Raw genomic sequence first — 19,994 nt, 5'->3', positions numbered from 1 at the left:
AAGATCAGGTGTCACATGCTCTAACCACTGGGCGAGACAGGTGCCCCGAATAAAGCTAGTCCTGCACATGGTGTTACCTACACTGACCACGAGAACTGGGAACAGGAAGGCCAGCCAAGTTTGAAAGGGTGAGGGAGATGGCATGGCAGGGAATACTCTGAATGTGACCTAAGCCTGGCAGGAAGGGTGAAGGAGACAGGAACCAAGGCTCAGCGGTGTTGAAATCCTAGCCTGCACGCCTCCAGGTTCCTTTCTACGTCCTGCTGCTGTAGTTGATAGAGGGTGCTTGTTCCAACGTTTTGGCCCTCTGAGAAAGAAAATGCCCCCACTCTCCTGGACTCTGTTCTTCCTGCCCCCCACCCCCAAATTCCCAAACACACTCTCCAATCCAAGGGGGGTAGCACATCCAAGCCCAAGCCCCAAACATTGGACGAGTACTGGTCTATGGCTCCATCTGCTGGTGACACTGGGAACTGAAGCTGCCCAAACAGGATCCCTACTGAGAAGGATGCTGAGGATAATTTGAGAGAGATCTGATCCTTCCCCCTCAGGAAAGATAAACACAGGCCAATGAAACATAGAAGAAGCCTTTAATTTCATCACCATAAACATTATACTCTGATTGCTCACATACAGTATAAAATATTTACTCCACTAAATAAATAAGACACAACATTATTGCAAACGGCACTTAAACCCCCCAGAGATAAGACCTCCTTAGCCCAGGCAGGGGGTACTCCTGAGTTTCTGTGCGAGATTCCCCAAGCACAGATATGCCCTGGGGCTGAGACGGATAAAAGCTCGAGGAGCCACACTCTGTGCTTCTTTCTGGTCCTGCAACAGCCCCAGGGAGAGGGCTGTGGAGCCAGTAGGGAAAGGTCGGGGGTGGGCAGCTCCTTCATCAGCCCAGCCCTAGAGAGAACTGAGGGGAGTGGGGGTGGGGGGCAGGCTGGGCCAAGAGAAGAGGGGAGGCTAGGGAGGCTGCTGAGACCTGGAGCCCCACCGTCCACTTACCCCCAGCTCCCCCAGCCTTGGGTAACAGGATTTGGGATATCAGCTGGGTAAGCAGAGCTTCCAAGGTCCTGCGTTAGGCAGTTTTGGGGCCAGACCAATCACCCAAGGGAAGATGATTCTGGCAATGCTCAGTCCAAGAAACCAGCCATGTCCCGGGGCCCACTGGGGATCTCACCTCTTAGACACTGAGATGACAGAGCTGGGAATTGATCCCCCTCTACTTAGTTAAATAAATAAGTTAAATATTTAAAGGCCTGTGTCCCTATGATGGCAACACAGGGGCCAACAAGCCATGTCCTGATAAAATGTAGTCGTGGGGAGGATGGGAGAAAGGCAGTGCTACGCGGCCAGGCTTCCTCTCTCCCCACCAGACTCTTACCCAAAATTAACTTTCATATTCTCAAATCCTGCCGAGGAGTTTCACACTAGAAACTTCTCTGCAAGAGCAACATTGAGGGAATCTATGGGATAAGGGGTCTTGGAGGTGAGAGGCCTGGGTATGTCTTGACCAGGACACTAGCTGTTAACCCTGCCCGGGTAATCCCGCTGCAGAGTCCTGCATTCCAGTGCATGGAGCTAATGAAATGCCCTACCCTTCTGGCCTCCCTGTATTAGTCCAGACTGGAGCCTGTTTGGACCAACAGCCGGCCCTGAAGACTGGAGAGAGAAAGAGAGAGAGAGAGAAGCCCCAGTCCCCCACCTCTGCAGCTCTGCACTTCACCGCCACGGGGTGGCAGCAGAGAGCCACACCACTTCGGCAGCAACAGAAACTGGAAGGCCGGCCCCCCAGGCCTAGGAGGCCACCTGGATCCGGAGTGGGGGGGGGGGGGGGCTGTGACCAGTGAGGCAGGCCCTCCCTCAGTGGGTCAGAAGGTCAGAAGTACTCTACAGGGAGTATTTGGCCAAGTCGCTCTTGTCGAATACTACCTGCGTAGCAAAATAAATGGCCACCAAACCAAGGCCTGCAGCGGACACCATGTAGGCAGTGACAGACTGGCTGAGCTGCACAATGGAGCCCATAAACAGGGACGGGGCCACCTGGGACAGCAGGAAGGCACTGTCCAGGATGGCAAGGTCCAGGCAGATGCCCCGGCCCGGAATGACCCTGGCCTGAGGCACCTCGCCCACCACCACACGCATGGAGACGTCGCAGGAAGAGGCCCCACAGAGCACAGGTGGAGAAGGGAGGAGGCTGCTGCCTCCAGCACCCGTGTGTCCATTGGGGAAGGGAGATCCGGTCTTGGGGCCTGGTGGAAAGCTGGGCATCAGGCTGTCCTCACTGGCACTACTTCCGGCATCTCCTCGGTATTTGGGCAGGAAAACCTGGGGCAGGGGGACAAGGATATGTAGGTATCCAAGCATAGGATCCCAGCTCTAAGAACAGACCCTGGCCTTCATACCAGGGGCTGGAAGAAACCAGCCACCCAGCCTTAATGACAGTTGTGCAGCAGGTCAGAAAACCAAGCACACCCTCCTTGGTCTGGGTCTAGTTAGGAATCTCCCCAGGGATTGGGGATGGGGAGGGGACAGATCTGAATCCAGAAGTCTAGGTCTCCTCTAGCCTCTCCCGGAACCAGTAAGTGGCAGACAAACTCCGACTGCAGGTCAGGAAGAGAATAGAACCCCAAGGTAGAGGAAAAAGACGGAATGAAGACAGGTGAGAAGAGACATGTGTGAGAACAGAGGAACAAAATCCAAAGGTGGGACCCCTGATGGCGAAATCCCCACACAGGCTTTCTTAACCCTCCTACTTCCTGCCCCCCACCACTTCGCTTTGGGACATCCTTCTTAACCTCGCAGAGAGAGGCTCTGCTCCCACTGGGGTCCCAGGCCCTACTGTGAGGTTCATGGCCCTGGACTGAAGATCCAGCAGACAGCTGGGGGAGGAGAGGAACAGGAGGAAACTTCCAGACTCCTATAGCCTAGCCGTGCTAATGTGGAAGCCCTTCTTGCTTCTTACTGTGTGCCTTAGATTAGGGTAGCCTGCCTCTGCCCAGGCCCCCCTATTTAAGGACGGGGCCAGAATTCATCCCCCACCGTCCCTGTGCCCGCTGGTGCCTCACGCAGAAGGCTCCCGAGAGGGCTGCGCTAGAGCTGGGACCTATGGGAGCTCAAAACGGAAACCAACAGCTCCTGGTGCGGCCAGCAGTAGGCAAGGCAAGTACAGACAGTATACAGGGCCAAGTGTGCCGGCAGTGGGCCTCCCAGGACCTGTCCTCCCTGCCTGCCACCCCCGGGAAGACCAGTGAGGCTGGAGCCCCAAGAAGCCCCTAGGGACAGACACGCTCCGCGGTCCCAGGGGACCAGCCCCAGCACGTTCCCTGGCGCGAGTGCGTAAGCCCACGCCTGGCCTCTGGACACCAGCCCCCAAGCCCCGAGCCGGGGCAGTGGAAGGATGGAGGCTGAGGAAGGTTATCTGTGTGCTGACGGGGGCCTCAGGGACCAGGCTACCCCAACCCAAGGCCTGGCCCTCCCTCCACACACCGCACCCCTGCAGCTACCTACTCAATGAACCACCCTCCTAGCTAGCTACTGCCCCGCTACCTCACTCATGCCCTCCAGGGGCAGACGTACATCTTCCCTGCATCTGGAAGCTCCAGGAGGGCCGGCCTGCATCTCCTCCCTCAGGACACCCCAGCTTCTTACCCTCTGGGCGGAGCTCTGCACCCGGGGCTGTAGCTCACTGAGGCCAGTGAAGGGGACAAAGGCGACCACACAGCTTTGGTCAGGAGGCTTCCCACAAAACGGGGCCCCTGGAGGGGCTGGTTGGTGTGGGGCCAAGCAGGAAGGAGGCCCCCAACTTACAGTGGCCAGGCGAGCGGTGGCAGGTGCGGCAGGCTCAGAGATCCGCCGTGGGGGCGGGGGAAGGGGACGGAGACAAAGGGGTGAGGCAGGAAAAGAAAAAGAGAGAATTAGGCAGAAAAAGAAGATAAACCAGAAAGAGAAGGGGTAGTAAGGAGCCTTCCCCAGCTGGGAGACCAAAGCAGGGCATGGGTCAGTCACAATGCCCCTTCCTGAATAAAGAGAGCCGTTGCCAACCCCAGACCACCCCCACTCACTGGCTGCTGAAGCCAGGTGCCCCAGAGGCCATCTGATCCAGCCCACCGCCCTGCCTCTGCCTGGAACAACCCAGCCCAGACTGAGGGCCTCCACTAGCCAGATTCTTCAGGATTCCCAAAGAAGGATTTAGCATTTCCTGCAATCATCCACTCAGTGCTTTAGAGTCCTGACACCAGGAAGTCATTCCCAGAATCGAATCTACGCCCTCCTTCCGCAGCCCACGTCTCTGGCCCTGGGCTACATGGGCTTCCTCTCCAATCAAAGAACGGCTTCTCCCATGTCTCTGCCCAGACCCGGTTAGGGGCTTATCCGTCTCCCCTCCGCCCCCGCTCCACCCAGTGGCCAGCGTGAGTACCTGCTTCTCGCGGTGGTAGAGGGAGGCTAGCGTGTAGGGCAGGATCTGCAGGGCTGAGAAGGTAAAGCCGGTGAGGGCGGCCGACGCGGTCACCACAGCCACGCTGCGCGACAGGCACATGGTGCCGGCAGCGACAGGGAAGGCCACCACGCTGGCCAAATAGACGGCCCGGGTGCCGCATCGCTGTACCAGCCGGTCCATGACCAGAGAGAAGAGCAGGGAGACAGCACACTGCAGGAACAGCCCCAGGCTGCCCATCCGGACCCCTGCAGGGTGGGGGAGAAGAGGAGGTCAGCCCCCCAGCAGCGGGAGGCCCCGTACAAGCTGGGGAGGGGTCAGACTGTGGGCACCTGTCGTCGAAGACTCGGCATGGACCGGACCTGCTCACCCGCGTCATCTCCACCCAGCTGTGGCCACCGGAGTCTAGGTTTTTCCACCGCCCTTAGACGGTGGGTGCTGCCAAAGCCTCTGGCTAAGGGCAGAGGAAGACGTTCTGAGGGTTGTTTGGGGGCCTCAGCTAGTGCTCAGCTCTCTGAGGGTACGAGGAAACACAGAGACCGCTCTGCCTCTGGCTCCAGGACAGAGCTCGGGAGCGCCTGAGCTGAAGGCCTGGCCAGGGAACGTGGCAAGTCAACAGCGGGAGGAGAGGGCACCCTGAAGTTGGGGCCCTGGCCTTACCCCTCTACTCCCTCTGCTCCTTAACTAAGCTTAGCCTTTTCTTCTGGCAAATTGGGGCAATGACTCTGAACAAACTCTCCACGGCCAGAGGCCCAGAGGCGTTGTCAAGACGGCAAGCCCAAGCCGAGCTGCCCTGCACCGTGGGGGCCACGTGCAGAGATGGGGCCCACTTTCCTGACAGGCAAATCAGGAGCCCAGACGCACAGCTACCAGCCGGGCACAGACTGCAGGCTGTGGGCCTCTCCCAAGGCCGGGCCGTCCCCTGGGGGTGGGGGGGAATCTCTCACAGCAGCCCCCTCCCTGCCCCCCCCCCCCCGCCTCGCTGCTAAGGCCTTACCTTCATCATACTGTCTCCGGGCATCTGTGCCGGGCGCAGCCCGGGGCACGCCCTGGTACAGCCCCTCGCCCACGAAGTCCGTGTAGAACAGCGTGAAGGTCATGAAGGCCATCCAGCTGCACAGCTCGGCCACGAAGAGTCTGCGCAGCGTGCGGGGCACACGGCAGCAGAGCCGGTGCAGCCGGGGAAACAGGGCGCCCAGGGTCCGGAAAGCCAGGCGGGTGTGGCACGCACAGCAGTGCGGCCCCGACGGCACCGCCAGCCCTTCCGCCGGCTCGGCAGGCCCCAGCGCGGCCTCCTCGGCCACAAACAGTGTGGCCGCCACGCAGGTGAGGAAGATGACGGTGAGCAGGCCAAAGAGGCACTCCTCCTGGGTGCCCAGGTAGGGGGCCAGGGCACTGGCATCCCAGTCGATGGCGGGCAGGAGGTAGCCCAGGCAGCCCCCGAGGCTGATCATGAAGGCATAGACGGAGAAGGCCTGCCGACACTGGTCTGGGTCCCGGAAGAGGTCAGAGAGCAGGGCCTCCAGCGGGGTGAAGCAAACCTGGCCACAGAAGTCCAGTAGCCCCACCCCCAGGATCAGCAGGGCCAGCTCCAGGGGCCTGGTGTCCGGGCACAGCAGCCCCGCCAGCCAGCCGGCCCTCGGGATGAGGAAGAGGCTCAGCAGGACGCCCAGGGACAGGGCCCAGATGAAGGGCCTCCGGCGGCCGTAGCGCCCACGCCAATGGTCACTGGCTGAGCCTAGGAGTGGGACCGAGACGAGGCCCAGCACTGGACCGATGCCTGCAGGAAGGACACACCGAATGAGCCAGAGGCTGGGGGCTGGGGCCCTCAGGGGCCGTGGGGGAGGGGGACCAAGCTCTTAGAGAAGGATGGAAATGACCACCATCCTATCACATGCAGGGCCACCTCTGTGCTGGACACAGTGCGGAATATGTCACACCGACTCGAGTTTAGTCTTCGTAGCTAGGATTGCTAACGCCCCGTCTTGAGATGGGCACGCTGACGCATGGAACAACTGGTAAGTGAGCCTTGAGCACAGGCGCCGAGGTGGGGGGCAGGGGCAAGGGGCAGAGTTTCAACAGGCAGTCTGACCCCAGGGCCTGTGATCCTGGGAGCCTCCGCCCCAGGGTGACCACTTGCCTTCTGTGGCTTTTGCAGAACACATCTGTGGTCAGGAGCCCAGCCCAGGCCTGAGGGGTAAGAAAGAGCCCTGGCTGGGAGACCCTGATCCCACTAACCAATAGCTAGCCCTCCAGCCTGCCTCAGTCACCCAACCACTCATCAGCCTCCATGACCTCCTCTGTGAAATGGGGGACCCCAAAGGTGTCGCAAGGATTAAATGAGTAACAGAGAGAAATCAGAAAGGGCTGGACAAAGGGGTCAAGAGCAGTGTCTCCTATTTGCCAGGCATTATGTAGGGGTCAGGGGTATTGGGGTGACCACGGAATGTTCCTGTGCTCTTTTCCTATTGGGCCCCCCTGCCCCGTCCAGCCCACCATCACCCCTCCACCCTGCAACCCCTCCCTCCCCCCCCTCCCCCCGGCTCCACAGGCCCAGGAAGAGCACGCAGCCACCTCTCCCGCTTTGGGCAGACGCACTGCCACCCTACCTCCTGGGTGTCGTGGATCTGCAGTGCGAGGGAAGGAGGATGTGGTACTCACCTAGCACCATGGTCATGAACTTCTCCTCGACCCCCACTTCCAGCAGCAAGGGCGGCACATAGGTGATGCCGGCAGCCAGGCACACCTCCAGGCCAAAGGTCAGCAGGTTGACCAGCAGGAGCTGGGCCTTCCGATGCCGCAGCAGGCGGCCGGCCCACAGCCTCTGGACCATGGTGGGCTTCACACGCTCCACAACTGCGGTGGCTCAGCCCTGCTCCGGACGCCCAGGCCTCTCCTCCTTGCTGCCACCAACTGCCCCGGCCTCGGCCAGGAGCCCATTTCTGCCAGCATTCCGTGCAGGTCCGGCTCCTCAGTCCCTGCTAAGCGCCTGTGGCCGTAGGGTGCCTCGGTGGGGACATAGCTTGTCACTCGGATCCTGAAAGGACAGGGACCATCAAACACAGACTGTGAAACCCCGGGAACCAGGCCTCCAGGATTTGCTCTGAGTTCTGTGAATCCTGTTCACTCCCAGGCTGGCGACGACAGTGTGGCCGGGCCACCCCTACTGCCAATCAGGAAATGCATGTTAATATTAGCCTAAGGCTGACATAACTAATAAGGTAAATATGATTTTTAAACCTCAGCACACTCCAGAGCCAAACAGACGTCCGTTTTTCTCTGTTTTGGAATATCTTTGCCATTGCCCTTGCCTGCTGGGATGGAAAAAAGAAAAGAAAGAAAATCGAACCAACTGAACTCCCAGTTCCCCAGGCCCTGTTATCAAGGTGCCCCTGGAGACCTCTGCCAGGCCTGGCGTGTTTGCTTTTCTCTCTCCACTTCCCAAAGCTGGGCTGTTCAATTCCCCTTTGTTAGGAGTAGCACTTCCTATTCCGAGCTGCCTGGCCACAAGCCACGGTGCACCATAACCCGAGCCCCCAAGGACAAGGACAAGGCGGGGAGGGCGGGGAGGCTGTGGTTTGTTGGGTTGGGTTTTAACCTGTCATTGAAACCACTTAAAGAGGGCTCCCCTGGGGGAACCTGGGCCTGCAAACCTCTCCCTGGAGTTTCTCTCTGTGCTCAAGGCTCGTGGGGAAGAAACATTCCCACGTATATTGCCCAACTGTCAAGGGACAGTGGGGCCTGCTCCCAGGTCCCTGCCTCCCAGGGGCACCGGCTGGTGGCAACCATAATGACCCCGGTGACGCGGCGTTGGCAGGAGGCCCCACCACTTCCCTGCAGCCTTTCTCTGCCCCCCAAATGGCTCCATTCTCAGCAAAGAAGTCCCCATGGCCCTCCCTGCTAGGCCTGCCTCGTGTGCCTAGAGATCTCACTGGGGGAGCCCCCACCCTGTGCCCCCAACCCCCAGGCAATTGGCTTCCAGGTCTTGCTTCCTGACAACAGGACCCGACACTACCTGCTCTGTGTAGGGATGACCACAAAAGAGGGAAAATCAAGTCAGCCATGAAGAGGAGTATAGAAGGTGGGTCTTCGTGAGAAAAGGCAAGAGTCCCCTAACTTGTCAATCATTCGAAAGAGGTGCAGACAGAGCTTCATGCCACTCCTGGCTGGAGTCTAGACTGCGTTCCCCTGCCTCACCAATTCACTCCCATTCACTCCCATAAAGGCCGTGGACCGGCCCTGCTCACGAACAAGGTCCACAGCCCAGAGGGCCCCGCCTCTGCCCCTCCCTGAGTGGGCACCTGGGGCACCCTCGGCCCTCCTTCACTCCCCTCCAATCTCAGCATCTCATCGTCTGCCGCTTCCACTTCTTTTATCTTTTCAAATAACACTCAGCCTTCCAGGGCCTTCTGTGCTACAAAGCCCGTGGTAGGTGTTCTCTGAAATACGCCACAGAGAAATCAGATGGCCGCCAATCCCCGGGAAGATGTGTCCCTCCCATAACCCCATAACCACTTTGCAGCTGGTAGACCAGAAAGGAAGGCTGGGCAACCAGCAGCCTCCTCCCCAAAGTTCTGCTCAGACCCAGACCATCCACTTTGGGAAGGGGCATGGACTCTTATGGGGGTGGCATGGGGAGGAGTGTAAAATACTGACCCCCAGAGTCCCTAAAGGGGTGGAGGGGGCCACATGTCAGTCCTCCTCGCTGGGCAGTTTTGAGCCAATCCCCTCCCCTGCCTCAGCAACCCCACAAGGAGGGCAGGACCCCGCACATAGACCAAGATGGGGGTACTCTCCAGCCTGGAGGGAGGGGTTCTGGGTCAAAAGGCTCCCAGCCCATTCTACTCCCCGCCCTCAGTCTGGGAAGGCCCTGGACACTCCCAGCTGTGGGTAAAGGGACCAGGTCCTCCCTGAGCAAACAGACCGTCAGACCCAGACTCACCCACAACTTGCCCACATTCCCAAGCTCTCCTTGCTCTCTGTGGTTTCAAGTAAATTGCAGCTCTGCAAGAAAACGCTAATCACCCCACCTGCCTCCTTCCCGTCCTACCCCAGCCCCTTTCTCCTAGGAAGAGGCAGGACACCCTCCTTAGCCCAGGAGAGAGAAAGACAAAAAGACCAAAGGGGGTGAAGAGAGGAATTTCCCTTCACTCTCCTTCAGTCCAAGTAGCTCATTAGCCGCCTCCCTCTCCCTCCTTTCTCCAGCCTCCTCCACCCTCTCCAGCACCAGGTAACTGGGGGCTGGGCCGGGTGAAGAATTCTTTGAAAGGAGTTGGGTAGGAGGTGGGCAGGCTCCAAGCCCAGCTCGGCACCCCTCTGTTCTTAGGTTGCTAAGCCCGTCCTCTCTCTTTTGACTTCTACTGTGCCTCAAGGTCCAGGGCACTCTAGCCACCTCTAGAGTGGAGTCTTCCCAGCCCAGGACTGCCTAAGGAATTCCTCCTCCCCGAACCTTCCCCAGAGCCCTAGTCTCACCCATGTCATCCCCGCTCTGGGGTCCTCAGGGCAGAGTGCACCCCAAAGGTCCCCCACAGTGCTCACCGGGCACCTGCCATCCCTCCAGGACACCATCACAGAAGCCCAGGCCCTGCCCGGTGCCCAGGCCCAGAGCAAGTGGTTCCCCCCACTTTGGTGGCAACCACTCCCTTCTGCAGCCCAAGGGCACGCTGCCCACCAAAGCTTCTAAGTGACAGATGACTGCCCGCACCCATTTGGGGCATTCTGCTGTCTTCATCAGGAATGCAGGCGGGGAGACAGAGTTCAATTCTCCTCAGCACCCTTGGTGTCAGAGGGGCTTCTGACTCAAATCCGCCTGTCCCACTGCTCCCGGAGCACTCAGCCTGTCTGGCAAACAGAAGATCAACCCGCAGAGCCGGCCTCCCGGGGCTCACCTGGTAGGGAGGGGGCGGGAAGAGGAGGGAAGTGGAGGTACCGCGAGGGGAGTGTGGCCTGACCTCCCAAAGGGAACAGCAGCCTTCGGGGAGGACAAGTCCCTCTCAAGTTCCAAGTATCTGTCCTCCAATGACAGGACAGCAAGAAGGCTGGAAGAAACGCAAGACCTCCAGGAACCTCCTTGGAGCTCTGCCCCAGGCCACCTTTCCTCATCCCTGGGGGAGCAGAACCAAGCACGCTGGGCCCGCTCAGTGAGCCCAGCCCCAGAGAGCAGGAGCCCTACGGGCAACGCTCCCCACCCTCCAGCGCCCACCCTAGCACGGGGGGGCCTGGGAAACTTTTACCCAAGGAATGCACGGCTGAAAGCAGCGTGGGGGTGGGGGGTGGGAGAGATGGGAAAGACCGAAGGGCCCCCCCCACCCCCACCCCCACCAGGGAAACCCTGGCCACACCCCCAGAGGGGGCAACTCCTAAAGTTTCAAAGGTGGTGAGGGGGCCGCACAGCCCCTCGGGCGGAACGGCCCACGTCGGGTCTGGCACAGGCGAGCGTGGGGAATGAGACTGAGCGGCAAGAACCGACTTGGCCTGAACTCTCTCCAAAATGCAAAAGACAGAGAGAAGGAGGTGGGGGGAAGGGCGAGAGCCCACTCTGGTAGCCCCCTAGGAAGGGAGCGTCAGAGGGACGCAGAAAGAGGCCTTTGAGGGCTTTCAAAGGGGCTCCTGCCACCCTCACGACTGAGGTGGGGCCCGGGGGGAGCGGGTTCCCTCGCTGACAGACAGAGGCCAGAGGAGCCCAGGCTCGGGGCAGCCCCGCCGTGGGCCAGTGTCAGGCATCAATTCTATGGGCTCTTTATGCGGGCCGGCGTCCCCCTACCCCGCCAGGCACATCAAACGCTGTGGCCCCCACCCTGACCCCAGCAGCTCGGCGACCCTGCGTCCTCCCTCCACACTCACAAAGCCGGCCCGGCTTTCTCACGCGCTCCTCTACCCCTCACAGCCCCCAGGCGGCCCCTCCCACAGAGAAGGAAACGCAGTGGGGTGGGCTCCCTCCAGGAATAATGACTCAGCTGCAGAAAGGGGGTGGGGTCACTCCTGGCCAATCTCCCCAACACACACCCCACGCACAGGAGGCTGTCTGGGCCCAGGCTGGGAGGGCGGGTGAGGCGAAATCCCCAGGTGGAGACTGCAGGAAGGGGGGGACCCCCGTTCTCCCACACCGGACTGGATACTAGGATCCCCTTCCAAGCTGAGCTCTCCCAGGCCCTCTAGGTTGGGGGCAGGGAAGAGGGCTGGGGGTTCACCAGCCCCGCATCCCCGTGACCCAACCTCCTGCCTCAGTCCCAGGGGACCAATGTCCTTGGCCTTACCAGGTAAAACCTAGCACACTGCACTCCCGAAATGAGCTCTGCCCTCGTGGGGCCCTGGGGCACCCCAGAAAGAGGCAGGGCTGGCCAGCCAGGAGACCTGAAAATGAGCATCCCTGGGAGGCCGCAGCTCTCATTACAGCCCCCGGCCGGCCGGGGACGCGGTGCGGTGCGAATTGCTACCTGGGCAGCTGGGGAGGGGAGAAGGCCCGGGGGGGGGGGGGGGGGGTTTGGGCCCGCATAGGAGACGCACCTGGTTTGTCCCTTCCTACCCACATTCAGTCTTTGATTCTTGGGCTCAAACTCCCAAAGAAGTGAGGGTCTGCTCTCCCCCACCCCACCCTATAAAAAAGGCAGCGATCTGCTGAAATACCCCAGACCGACACTTTGTAGGGTTCCCCCAGGCACCCGAAAACTCTGCCCAGCATGCAACCTCTCCACCTCGAGGGAAGGGTCCGAAAGAAGAAGGGCTGGACAGAGGGGAGGAGGACCCCACCCCCGCCCCAGGCCCCAGACTCGCTCCCTAGCTCCTGTCTCCCCCAGGGCCCAGAGGCCAGGGATTTGGAGCTCGCCCTGCTGCGCTGCCTTTTCTTCCCTGGGACTGGAAGCCTTCTGCTCAGCAGCTTGTCAGAGAGAGTGAGGGGGCTGCAGGCCAGGACACAAAGGGGGATTAGGGAGAAACCTCTCGGCCCACAGAGTAATCCATCAAACTCTCTCCCGGCTGCCAGCACCGGCCCCTTCCCACTCAATTCCCCTTCCAGCTGCCGCAGGCCCCCCACCCCCTCCAGCTCCTGAGCCCTGTCGCTTCGGGCAGCACAGAGAATCCCAGGCCCTGGGGGGGCAGAGGGGGCACACCGCAGACACTGGGAAAGGGGCAACGGCCCCCTCCCCCCACTCACCCCCAATGTGTGAAAACCCAACAGGTGGCAGTGGCTTGGAGGAAAGTTGCTTTTGTTGCCCTGTCTGAGAGCCCCAGCCCAGCTTCTGAAAGGAAACCAATGCGAAGAGGTTGGGGAAAGGGGAGGGGAAAGGACGGCCAGGCGGGCAGTCCCGGGAGCCCACTCTCTTCTCCCCTCCCCTCTGCAACTCATGGACAGGAGTTCTGGGGCTAGCCTGACCCTCACCTTGGCCGGTCAGTCCTGGCCAGCCGAAGTGGAGGTGAAGCCCCTCCCCAAGGGGTCACCTGGCAAGTCCATAAGTCACCGTCTGCACAGACACACATCTGACTCTGGGCAGTGACCTCCCAATCAGACTTCCTTTCTGAGAATAGTGGTGACTCAAGGTCACACTGGGTCACCTTGACCAAGTGCCCTCTGAACCAAGGCGACCAGTTACTCTTCACCCTGGAGCTCCCTTCTACCCCAGGGGCCACCAGCCTCTGAACCCTAGCGGGTTCAGCAGGGTGTCCCTGGGGGTGGCAGCCTGATCTTGGTCTGCGCGCCAACTCCCCCAGTCACATGACCCGGGTCGTGGCCCTCCCAACCCCGCATGAGGGGGTCAGGCCTTTCTTCTCTGGTAGCATTCCCCTCTCACCCACATGCCACCCACTCAGGCACTCACACCCCTTTCGCCCCCAGAGGCCAGAGGAATGCCAGGAATGTAAATGCCCCCCAGGTGCTGGCCCCGACAGGTGAGGAGAGGTCACCCCAGCAGACCTGCCTGGTGGCTGAGGCTGGGAAGGGAGATGGAGGGCGGAGTCAGCCTCCCACGGTTATGACACAGGGTGGATCCCAACCCCAGGGACAGGAATCACAGTGGCTGACACCGGCTAGCTGTCCAGAAGGTGTCTGGCATGTGCTGGATACCTGACATACTTTTCTAATTCCAACCTTTCGAAAATGCTGCCAAGTGCTCTGAACTGGGAACCAGGACAGTATAGTCTAGTTTCAGCAACTGTGGCTGCTGTGTGGCCTGGACAAGCTATTTCACACACACACACCCACACTAGGGATTCACACGTGTAAAATGAGAACCAGTCTACATACCGTCTGAGGCTCTCTACAACTGTGCAGCTCAAGGATCTCACGCCCACCCGCCCCCCACTGCCCCCTTCCTTCCCCAGCCTCAGGTATGGTGCTCTCCCTGGACAGGTGCCTACTAAGTGCTCACTGCCAAGGCCACATGGCATTGGGGAGGGGGTTCCATAGCTTTCCATGATAGGGAGGCCCGGGAACCGGGTGGAGAGGGGCTCCCAGTTGCACTTACCCCATCCTCCACCTGCCTACTCGCGCACGCCAGAGCGCCAAGGGCTAGCGGCCACCTGAGCCTGAGCCCAGTAACCAGACATCTGCGGACAGAGTTGCCCTCTCCCTACTCGCTCCCAGAGCTGGACTCCAATTTCCTGGCAGAAATTGATAAATTCTTCCTCTACTTGGGCCACAATAAATGCTTCCCTACAATGTGGGGTAGCGGTACCAAGAAATCCCTTGGTCCGGGGTGGGGAGGAGAATGGGGAGCTTGGCACAGGCTCCGGGCCGCTGGGAAGTTCTCTCCCCCTGATGCCTTCTCTGTTCCTACAGCCCCTGCGAAGTGAAACCTGAAAGGCCTCCCTCCTAGTGAATTTGAACTTTGCCAGTCAGCCAGGCGGGGCAGCTCTCCCCATCCCGCACAGCCAACCCTTGCCCGCTTCCTGCCGACCGGCCTCCCTTAGGACGTGCAAGCACACAGAAAAGAGGCAGAGGACGGAGGGTCTGGACACACCTACCGATGAGCAGAACCCCAGGCTGGAAGGAGGACCAGGATGCTGGTCCTGGCTCTGCAATGCCCCACCTCTAAGGTCTCAAATTCAACGGTCTCGGTCTCTCGGGGCCCTTCAGCCCTGCTACCCTACGGTCTGTGACCAGTCCTATTTATCATCATGGGGCTCTGGGCCAGAGCCAGCCCTCTGGAAATGTGTTCTCAAAACCCCAGTCACTCAGTAGTGAGCAGGGTGCAAGGGGGTTCCAAAAAGGACTCTTTTATTAAAGAGTCCTAGTTTGCCCACCCTTGGAGGAAGTATGCCTCAGTGCATGCAACCTAAGCTCCCCCAAAGGAATGTCAAAGAGGACTAAAACTAACCTGCTCACTCGCTCACCCAGCGACCCACCCAACCCTCGCTGAGGTCCAATCACAGACAAGCCCAAGGTGAAGGTGCTGGGGCTACAGAAACAATGGCTGGCAGCCCCCTTTGGCAGTGCTAAGACACAAGTCCCTGAAGTTGGGGGTCCAAGGTGTAGGGCATGGCCTGTTCTTCCAGGGCTTCCAGGGGGAAGAAGCCATGTTGTGGAGCCTTAAGATGAGTGGGTCGGAACCATGCAGAAAAGGGCAGATATTTGCAAAACACAGCCACTGAAGCCTGGCCCTTCCATACACACCTGCCTCTCCTTTCGGCCCCTCCCCGGTGAGGCATGGTGGAAAGAATACCAGACCCAAGATCGTGGCAATGGGTTTCGATCTCAGATCTGGGCCCAAGATGGGGGAATCTATCAGCACTGGGCTTGATTTTCCTTCCAAAGTATCACCATGCTCCAGTTACCTCCTCCAGATGCCTCCCCATTCACCTGACCCCTGTCCAGCTCATGTCCCATATCTCTAGGGCTCCCTGGAACCCAAGCCATCAAGGATCCCCTCTTTCAGGGGTGCCTGGGTGGCTCAGTCAGTGAAGCATCTGCCTTTCACTCAGGTTATGATCCCAGAGTCCTGGGATCAAGCCCCGCTTCCAGCTCCTTGCTCATCAGGGAGCCTGCTTCTCCCTCTCCACGCTGCTCCCCCTGCTGGTGCTCTCTCTGTCAAATAAATAAATAGATACAACCTTAAAAAAAAAAAAAAAAAAGGAACCCCTCTTTTCCCCTCTTTCCTCCAAATCTTGCAGCCCTCAGTGTTGGATACTGCCAGTGGTCCTTCCGGTTTGTTTCCCTACCCCTGCCCCACTAGACCTTCGACTCCTGGAAAGCAAAGACCACAGTTCCTGTCCAGGACCTAGAAGGGGGAGTGCTCAACAGAAGGCTTTCCAAGTGAGGCTGAATCAGGATTCCTGTCTAATGCAACGTGACCAGCCTGCCAGGGACTCAGGCAGGGCCACACTCGAGGTATTTGGGTGCTCAGCTCTTTCCAGCGACAGGAGCCAGGAGTGGGAAGCTAGATTGTCACATCCCTAGGAATGGGCTGTGTGGTTCCAGCTTGGACACTATTCACCAGCTCAAAAGATATTCAAGAATAGAGGTTGGGGTGGGACATAAGAAAGAGCATTCGGGAAGGAGGGACTTGTCTCTGGCTGGCTGCTCTTGAGGGTAACTATCTGGCTGGGCGTTGGGTCTGGCCTGAAACTGGTGACTGAGGGACTATGGCCCATGGGATCAGAGGCTGTTCTCCAGCCCCTTTCTTGCTGGCTCATCCCAGCATCCCAGAGAGAGGGGTCTCCAGAATTAACAAAGAAGGGCAAGGGAACACACATGTATTGAGCACCTGGTCTGTGCAGGCACTTTGCAAAACATGCCTATCTCATGTAATCCTCTTTGTAACCTTGCAAGGTGACTATTATCCTCTCCATTTTACAGACACAGACTCCACGGCCAACAGGTGAGGCAGGCCCGTCTCCAATATCAGAAGCAAGAAGCCCTACAAGTCATTCAGGGTCAGTGGCAAAACTGTGGACTGTTTCCCATGGAGGAGGAAACACAGACCTCATAGTAGGAAAAGGGATTAAATAGGAAGCTCTGGCCAGATACCAGGACCATCCCGTGATGGCTCGGTCAGCCCCTGCCCCCCAGCAGGGACACTTAATACACTAGACAAAGCTCCACACTCCAGCTCTAATGCTGGGAGTCAAGTGGCATCAGCGTTCGAGACGCTGGGCCTGGCACCAACTGGTCCAGCCTCTCCTTGCTGTCCAGCAAACGGGGCCACTGACTATTCAAAGAAAGCCAGGCTGGGTTTTTCTTCTGGCTATCAGAAAGTGATGCAGCCCAAGGGCTGGGCGGGGGGCGGGGGGAGGACAGAGCAGAACCCTGACTTCAGTATGCTCTCTCCTCCTCATATAGTTTCCCTAAAAATCACAGCAAATCACCTTTCTGCATAGGGGGCTCTTACTCTTTCAAGATACATATTCACCTCTATGATCCCCTGGTATTCTCTTCCACCTTGAGGAGACAGGCAGGGCAGGGGTTTCTGGACTGATTAAAAAACAAGTCACACACAGTATTGATGGAAGAGACCAGGATGTCCAGTCCTGGTGTGTTCTTTGCACCAGACCACAAGTTCAACAGCAAGTAGGTCATTCACGGTTTACATATAGTTATATATGGTCTAATTCCCTTGCTCAGAAACTCTGGTTTCTAAGCGTAAACCGCAAAGATTGCCTCCCTTGTCACCAAACAGCAGCAGCTGACATTGATGGGCTCTTTTTACACACCCCTGCTGTGCTGGGAGCTTCACCTGTATCAGCTCCTTTAATGCTCACAATACGCGAGGGGGGAGGGGGTACTGTTATCCTCATCTCACCGCGGAGGAAGGTGAAGCACAGAGAAGTGAAATAACTTACACAAGAGGAAATGGGCTTGAAATTCGGGCACCTCGGTGCTGGAGGCCAGTCTCTTCACTAGTCATACGGACTCCCTGAGGTCCGGGAGAGCTTGCTCCCAAAGAAACAAGAGCAGAACCCAAACACAGAGTCCCATGCTAGGTGCTGCTGTCCATTCGGTCCTGGGTAATAGACACAGTTAAGTACAGCTAACATTTACTGACCACTTATTACCTAAGGCACAAATCCCAGGGCTCTGTATGCATGATTTAATAAAGCTCTACATTTTTCATATTTTATACATTATACACAATCAGCTATTTCTAGTTAAGAAACAAAAAAAGCTACGGGATGCCTGGCTGCCTCAGTGGGAAGAGCATGCAACTCTTGATCTCGGGGTCCTGAGTTTGAGCCCTAAATTGGGTGTAGAGCTTACCTAAATAAATAAATAAACTTCTAAAAAAAGCTGTAAAGTATGATCACTATTATTATCAGCCCCAGATTGCGGCTAGGGATACGGAGGCTTTGAAGAGGTTAAGGAACTGGCCCAACGTTCCACCGCTGGTAGAGCAGCAAACATAGAAAGCCTGTCTTTCTATAGTCCACGTTCTTACCCATTGTGTTGTGCTGTCAGGCTCTAATGGTCCAAACGAAAGCACTTAATTTCACCTTCGGAGTCCCCAGACCATCCCCACCTTTCTGCCTTGTCCCTCCAGAGCCCCGCCCGGGCTGAGAGGGAGGGGACTCCACACCATCCTGCCACCACCTGGTAGCCTGGAAGGCCCTGGGTGGGTCACCAGGAATCACTCTGCAGCTCCTCCTCCTCCTTCGGGATAACCCCGCAGAGCCAAGAGGGGCAGCGGAGTTCACCACACACTCCGCAAGGACGTCGGAAAACTTCCCCTCACACACCCCACACACATACCCTAATTGGGGCCTGGATGTCCACAGCTGTACATTCACCCACAGCTGTATTTTCCTCTTCAGACTCAGCCTGCTGACTCAAGCTCCATTTTTCTGAGCACTTTTAGAAAAACAGAGTCCTGGCTCCATGACAGGCCTGGGGGGAGGAGATAAGGGAGGAATGAGGGGATGGGACCCATCCAACAGAAGGGCCTGCGACCTCAAATACCGTAGCACTCACTCCCTAAGAGAAGCCACTCTGCACATTTCCCCGGGCTTCCCTTCCAGGCTGTCCTTCCTGGGCCCTCCCCTCCCTACCCCCGCGTGCCAGCCTGTTCCCCAAGCCTTGGGCAGGTGAGCCCCACACCAAGGCTGTCCTATTCTGAAAGGAGATCTGCTACGGGCATCAGAAAAGGCAGCCAGAGGCCCCCAGGGCCTCACCCCACCCCTGAGCAAGGCTTCCAGGAGCGCAGTAAGGGTGGCTCTGGGCCTGGGTGCACGGGCTATGCCCGGCTGCAGACTGCAGGGCAGCAAAACAGCAGCTGGGCTATTCTTAGTGTCCGCTCCACTGGGATCAGGTCTGTGTAACAGCTGAAGGGCAAGTCCTCACCAGGTACCCACCATGCCAAACCCCTCCCTAACCCCAACTCTGGCCCCTGGAGAAAGGAGGAAGCAGGGTAGCGGGAGTAGCCCAGGGGGAGCAGGAAAAGCTGAGCAAGTTCGAGTGTCTGTGAGGAAGATGGAAGCTGATTCAGAGGTCAAGGGCAAAAGCAAGTCACGGGGGTTCTTGCGCTTGAGGGGAACAGCAGACGATGGGAAGGGCTGGGTCTCACTCAGGAGAAACGCCGCAGGTCCCCCCAGGAGCTTCTCAGCAGGCCGTGCTGCTGCCTAAGCCCAGAGTCCCCAGAAGCCAGAGCGGGTGCCCAGGTTCCATCTCATCACACCTGTTTGCCGATCTCAGCATTGTCGCCGTCCCTACCTGAGGGCCCCGGGAGGCGCGGAGAAAAGGGCCTCTCCTTTTCCTCCTGCCCTGAAGGGTGACCGAGGCGGCGGGGCAGGGGGTAGGGGAACCCACACACCCACACACTCCAGCCTCAACTCTGCCCAGAGCCGGGCCCCAAGACTAACATCCGAGAGCGCTCGGTCACCTTTCCCTCCCTTCGTAGCCCCGCACTCCAGCCCAAGCAAGCTGGCGCGAGCCCGGGGACCCCGCGGCATCCCGGCCGCCGGCCCCTTTCCCGGCTCCCCAGTGCCGGACTGTGCGCGCCGCGGTGACTCATCCCGTCCCTTTCCGGTGAAGCCGAGACAAGGGAAGAAAATAAATGCAACTTTCCAAAGAAAACTCTGACGCCGGAGCTGCAACAGGAGCGAGCAGCCGGTCCGCCTGCCGTCCGCCCGGCCCGGAGCTCCCGGGAGGGCCCGCTCCCCGCCCACTAGCCGCCCGGCCCGGGACAGCTGGGGCCCCGGCGCTCCAGCCCGGCCCAGCCCGCCCTGCGCGGAAGAAAGCCGCGCTCCACAGGGACCGAGCGGCAGGACAGGGGGCGCGCCCGGGGCCCGCCACCTCCCCCGGGAGTGGCGCGGGGCGCAGAACACGCCACCCCGCGGAGCCCGGCCGCGCGGCGCCACTCCCTCCCCCGCGCCGGGGGTCCCCTCCCCCGGGAGAAGAGGGGGCGCTCGCCTACCTGGCCTAGGCGTGCGGCTGTCACCCGGGGCCGGCGCGTGCGAGCTGGTCCCCCACCCCCGCCTCCTCCCAGCGCGCGCCAGCCGGCCGCTTTTAAATCTCCAGGTTGCTCGGCGGGGGAAGAGAGCATGCGCGCTGGGGCTGCGGGAGGGGGCGGGGCGAGGCGGGTCGGGGGTGGGGGGTGCGGGAGGGGTGGGGCTGGTCCCTGGGGGA

The 19,994-nt window shown here is 59.2% G+C and overlaps 1 protein-coding gene across 6 annotated transcripts; it reads right to left on the bottom strand.

Annotated features, from left to right (window-relative positions):
* Window positions 1-571: 571 nt before the first annotated feature.
* Window positions 572-19,927, bottom strand: SLC45A3 (solute carrier family 45 member 3). Of its 6 annotated transcripts, none has more exons than XM_045787522.2 (7): window positions 19,783-19,916; window positions 18,123-18,257; window positions 17,219-17,379; window positions 7,109-7,484; window positions 5,445-6,227; window positions 4,430-4,695; window positions 572-2,337 (listed from the first exon to the last, which is right to left on the bottom strand). In XM_045787522.2, the coding sequence occupies exons 4-7, from the start codon at window positions 7,278-7,280 to the stop codon at window positions 1,900-1,902; spliced, it is 1,659 nt and encodes a 552-aa protein (XP_045643478.1). In that variant the 5' UTR covers window positions 7,281-7,484; window positions 17,219-17,379; window positions 18,123-18,257; window positions 19,783-19,916; the 3' UTR covers window positions 572-1,899. The 6 variants fall into 6 exon arrangements, 4 of the variants coding, with proteins under 4 accessions (XP_045643478.1, XP_045643476.1, XP_045643477.1 ...); XR_006777699.2 differs by lacking the exon at window positions 17,219-17,379 and adding an exon at window positions 3,589-3,697 and having other exon boundaries at window positions 2,204-2,337; window positions 3,820-4,695; window positions 19,783-19,917; XM_045787520.2 differs by lacking the exon at window positions 17,219-17,379.
* Window positions 19,928-19,994: the final 67 nt, after the last annotated feature.

This window comes from Ursus americanus, chromosome 2 (genome assembly GCF_024610735.1).
Source record: "Ursus americanus isolate L20-20 chromosome 2, mUrsAme1.1.p, whole genome shotgun sequence".
Lineage (NCBI taxonomy): Eukaryota > Metazoa > Chordata > Mammalia > Carnivora > Ursidae > Ursus > Ursus americanus.
Note: the sequence above shows the minus strand (reverse complement) of the source record. Positions and strands in the feature narration are given on the sequence as shown.

Excerpts from the sequence above, each read along its gene's own strand:
- SLC45A3 (XM_045787521.2), bottom strand. The coding sequence starts at position 7,280 with ATGGTCCAGAGGCTGTGGGCCGGCCGCCTGCTGCGGCATCGGAAGGCC. Across the intron at positions 6,228-7,108 it reads GTTCATGACCATGGTGCTAG|GCATCGGTCCAGTGCTGGGC; the intron begins GTGAGTACCACA and ends TCCTTCCTGCAG. Across the intron at positions 4,696-5,444 it reads CCGGAGACAGTATGATGAAG|GGGTCCGGATGGGCAGCCTG; the intron begins GTAAGGCCTTAG and ends CCCACCCTGCAG.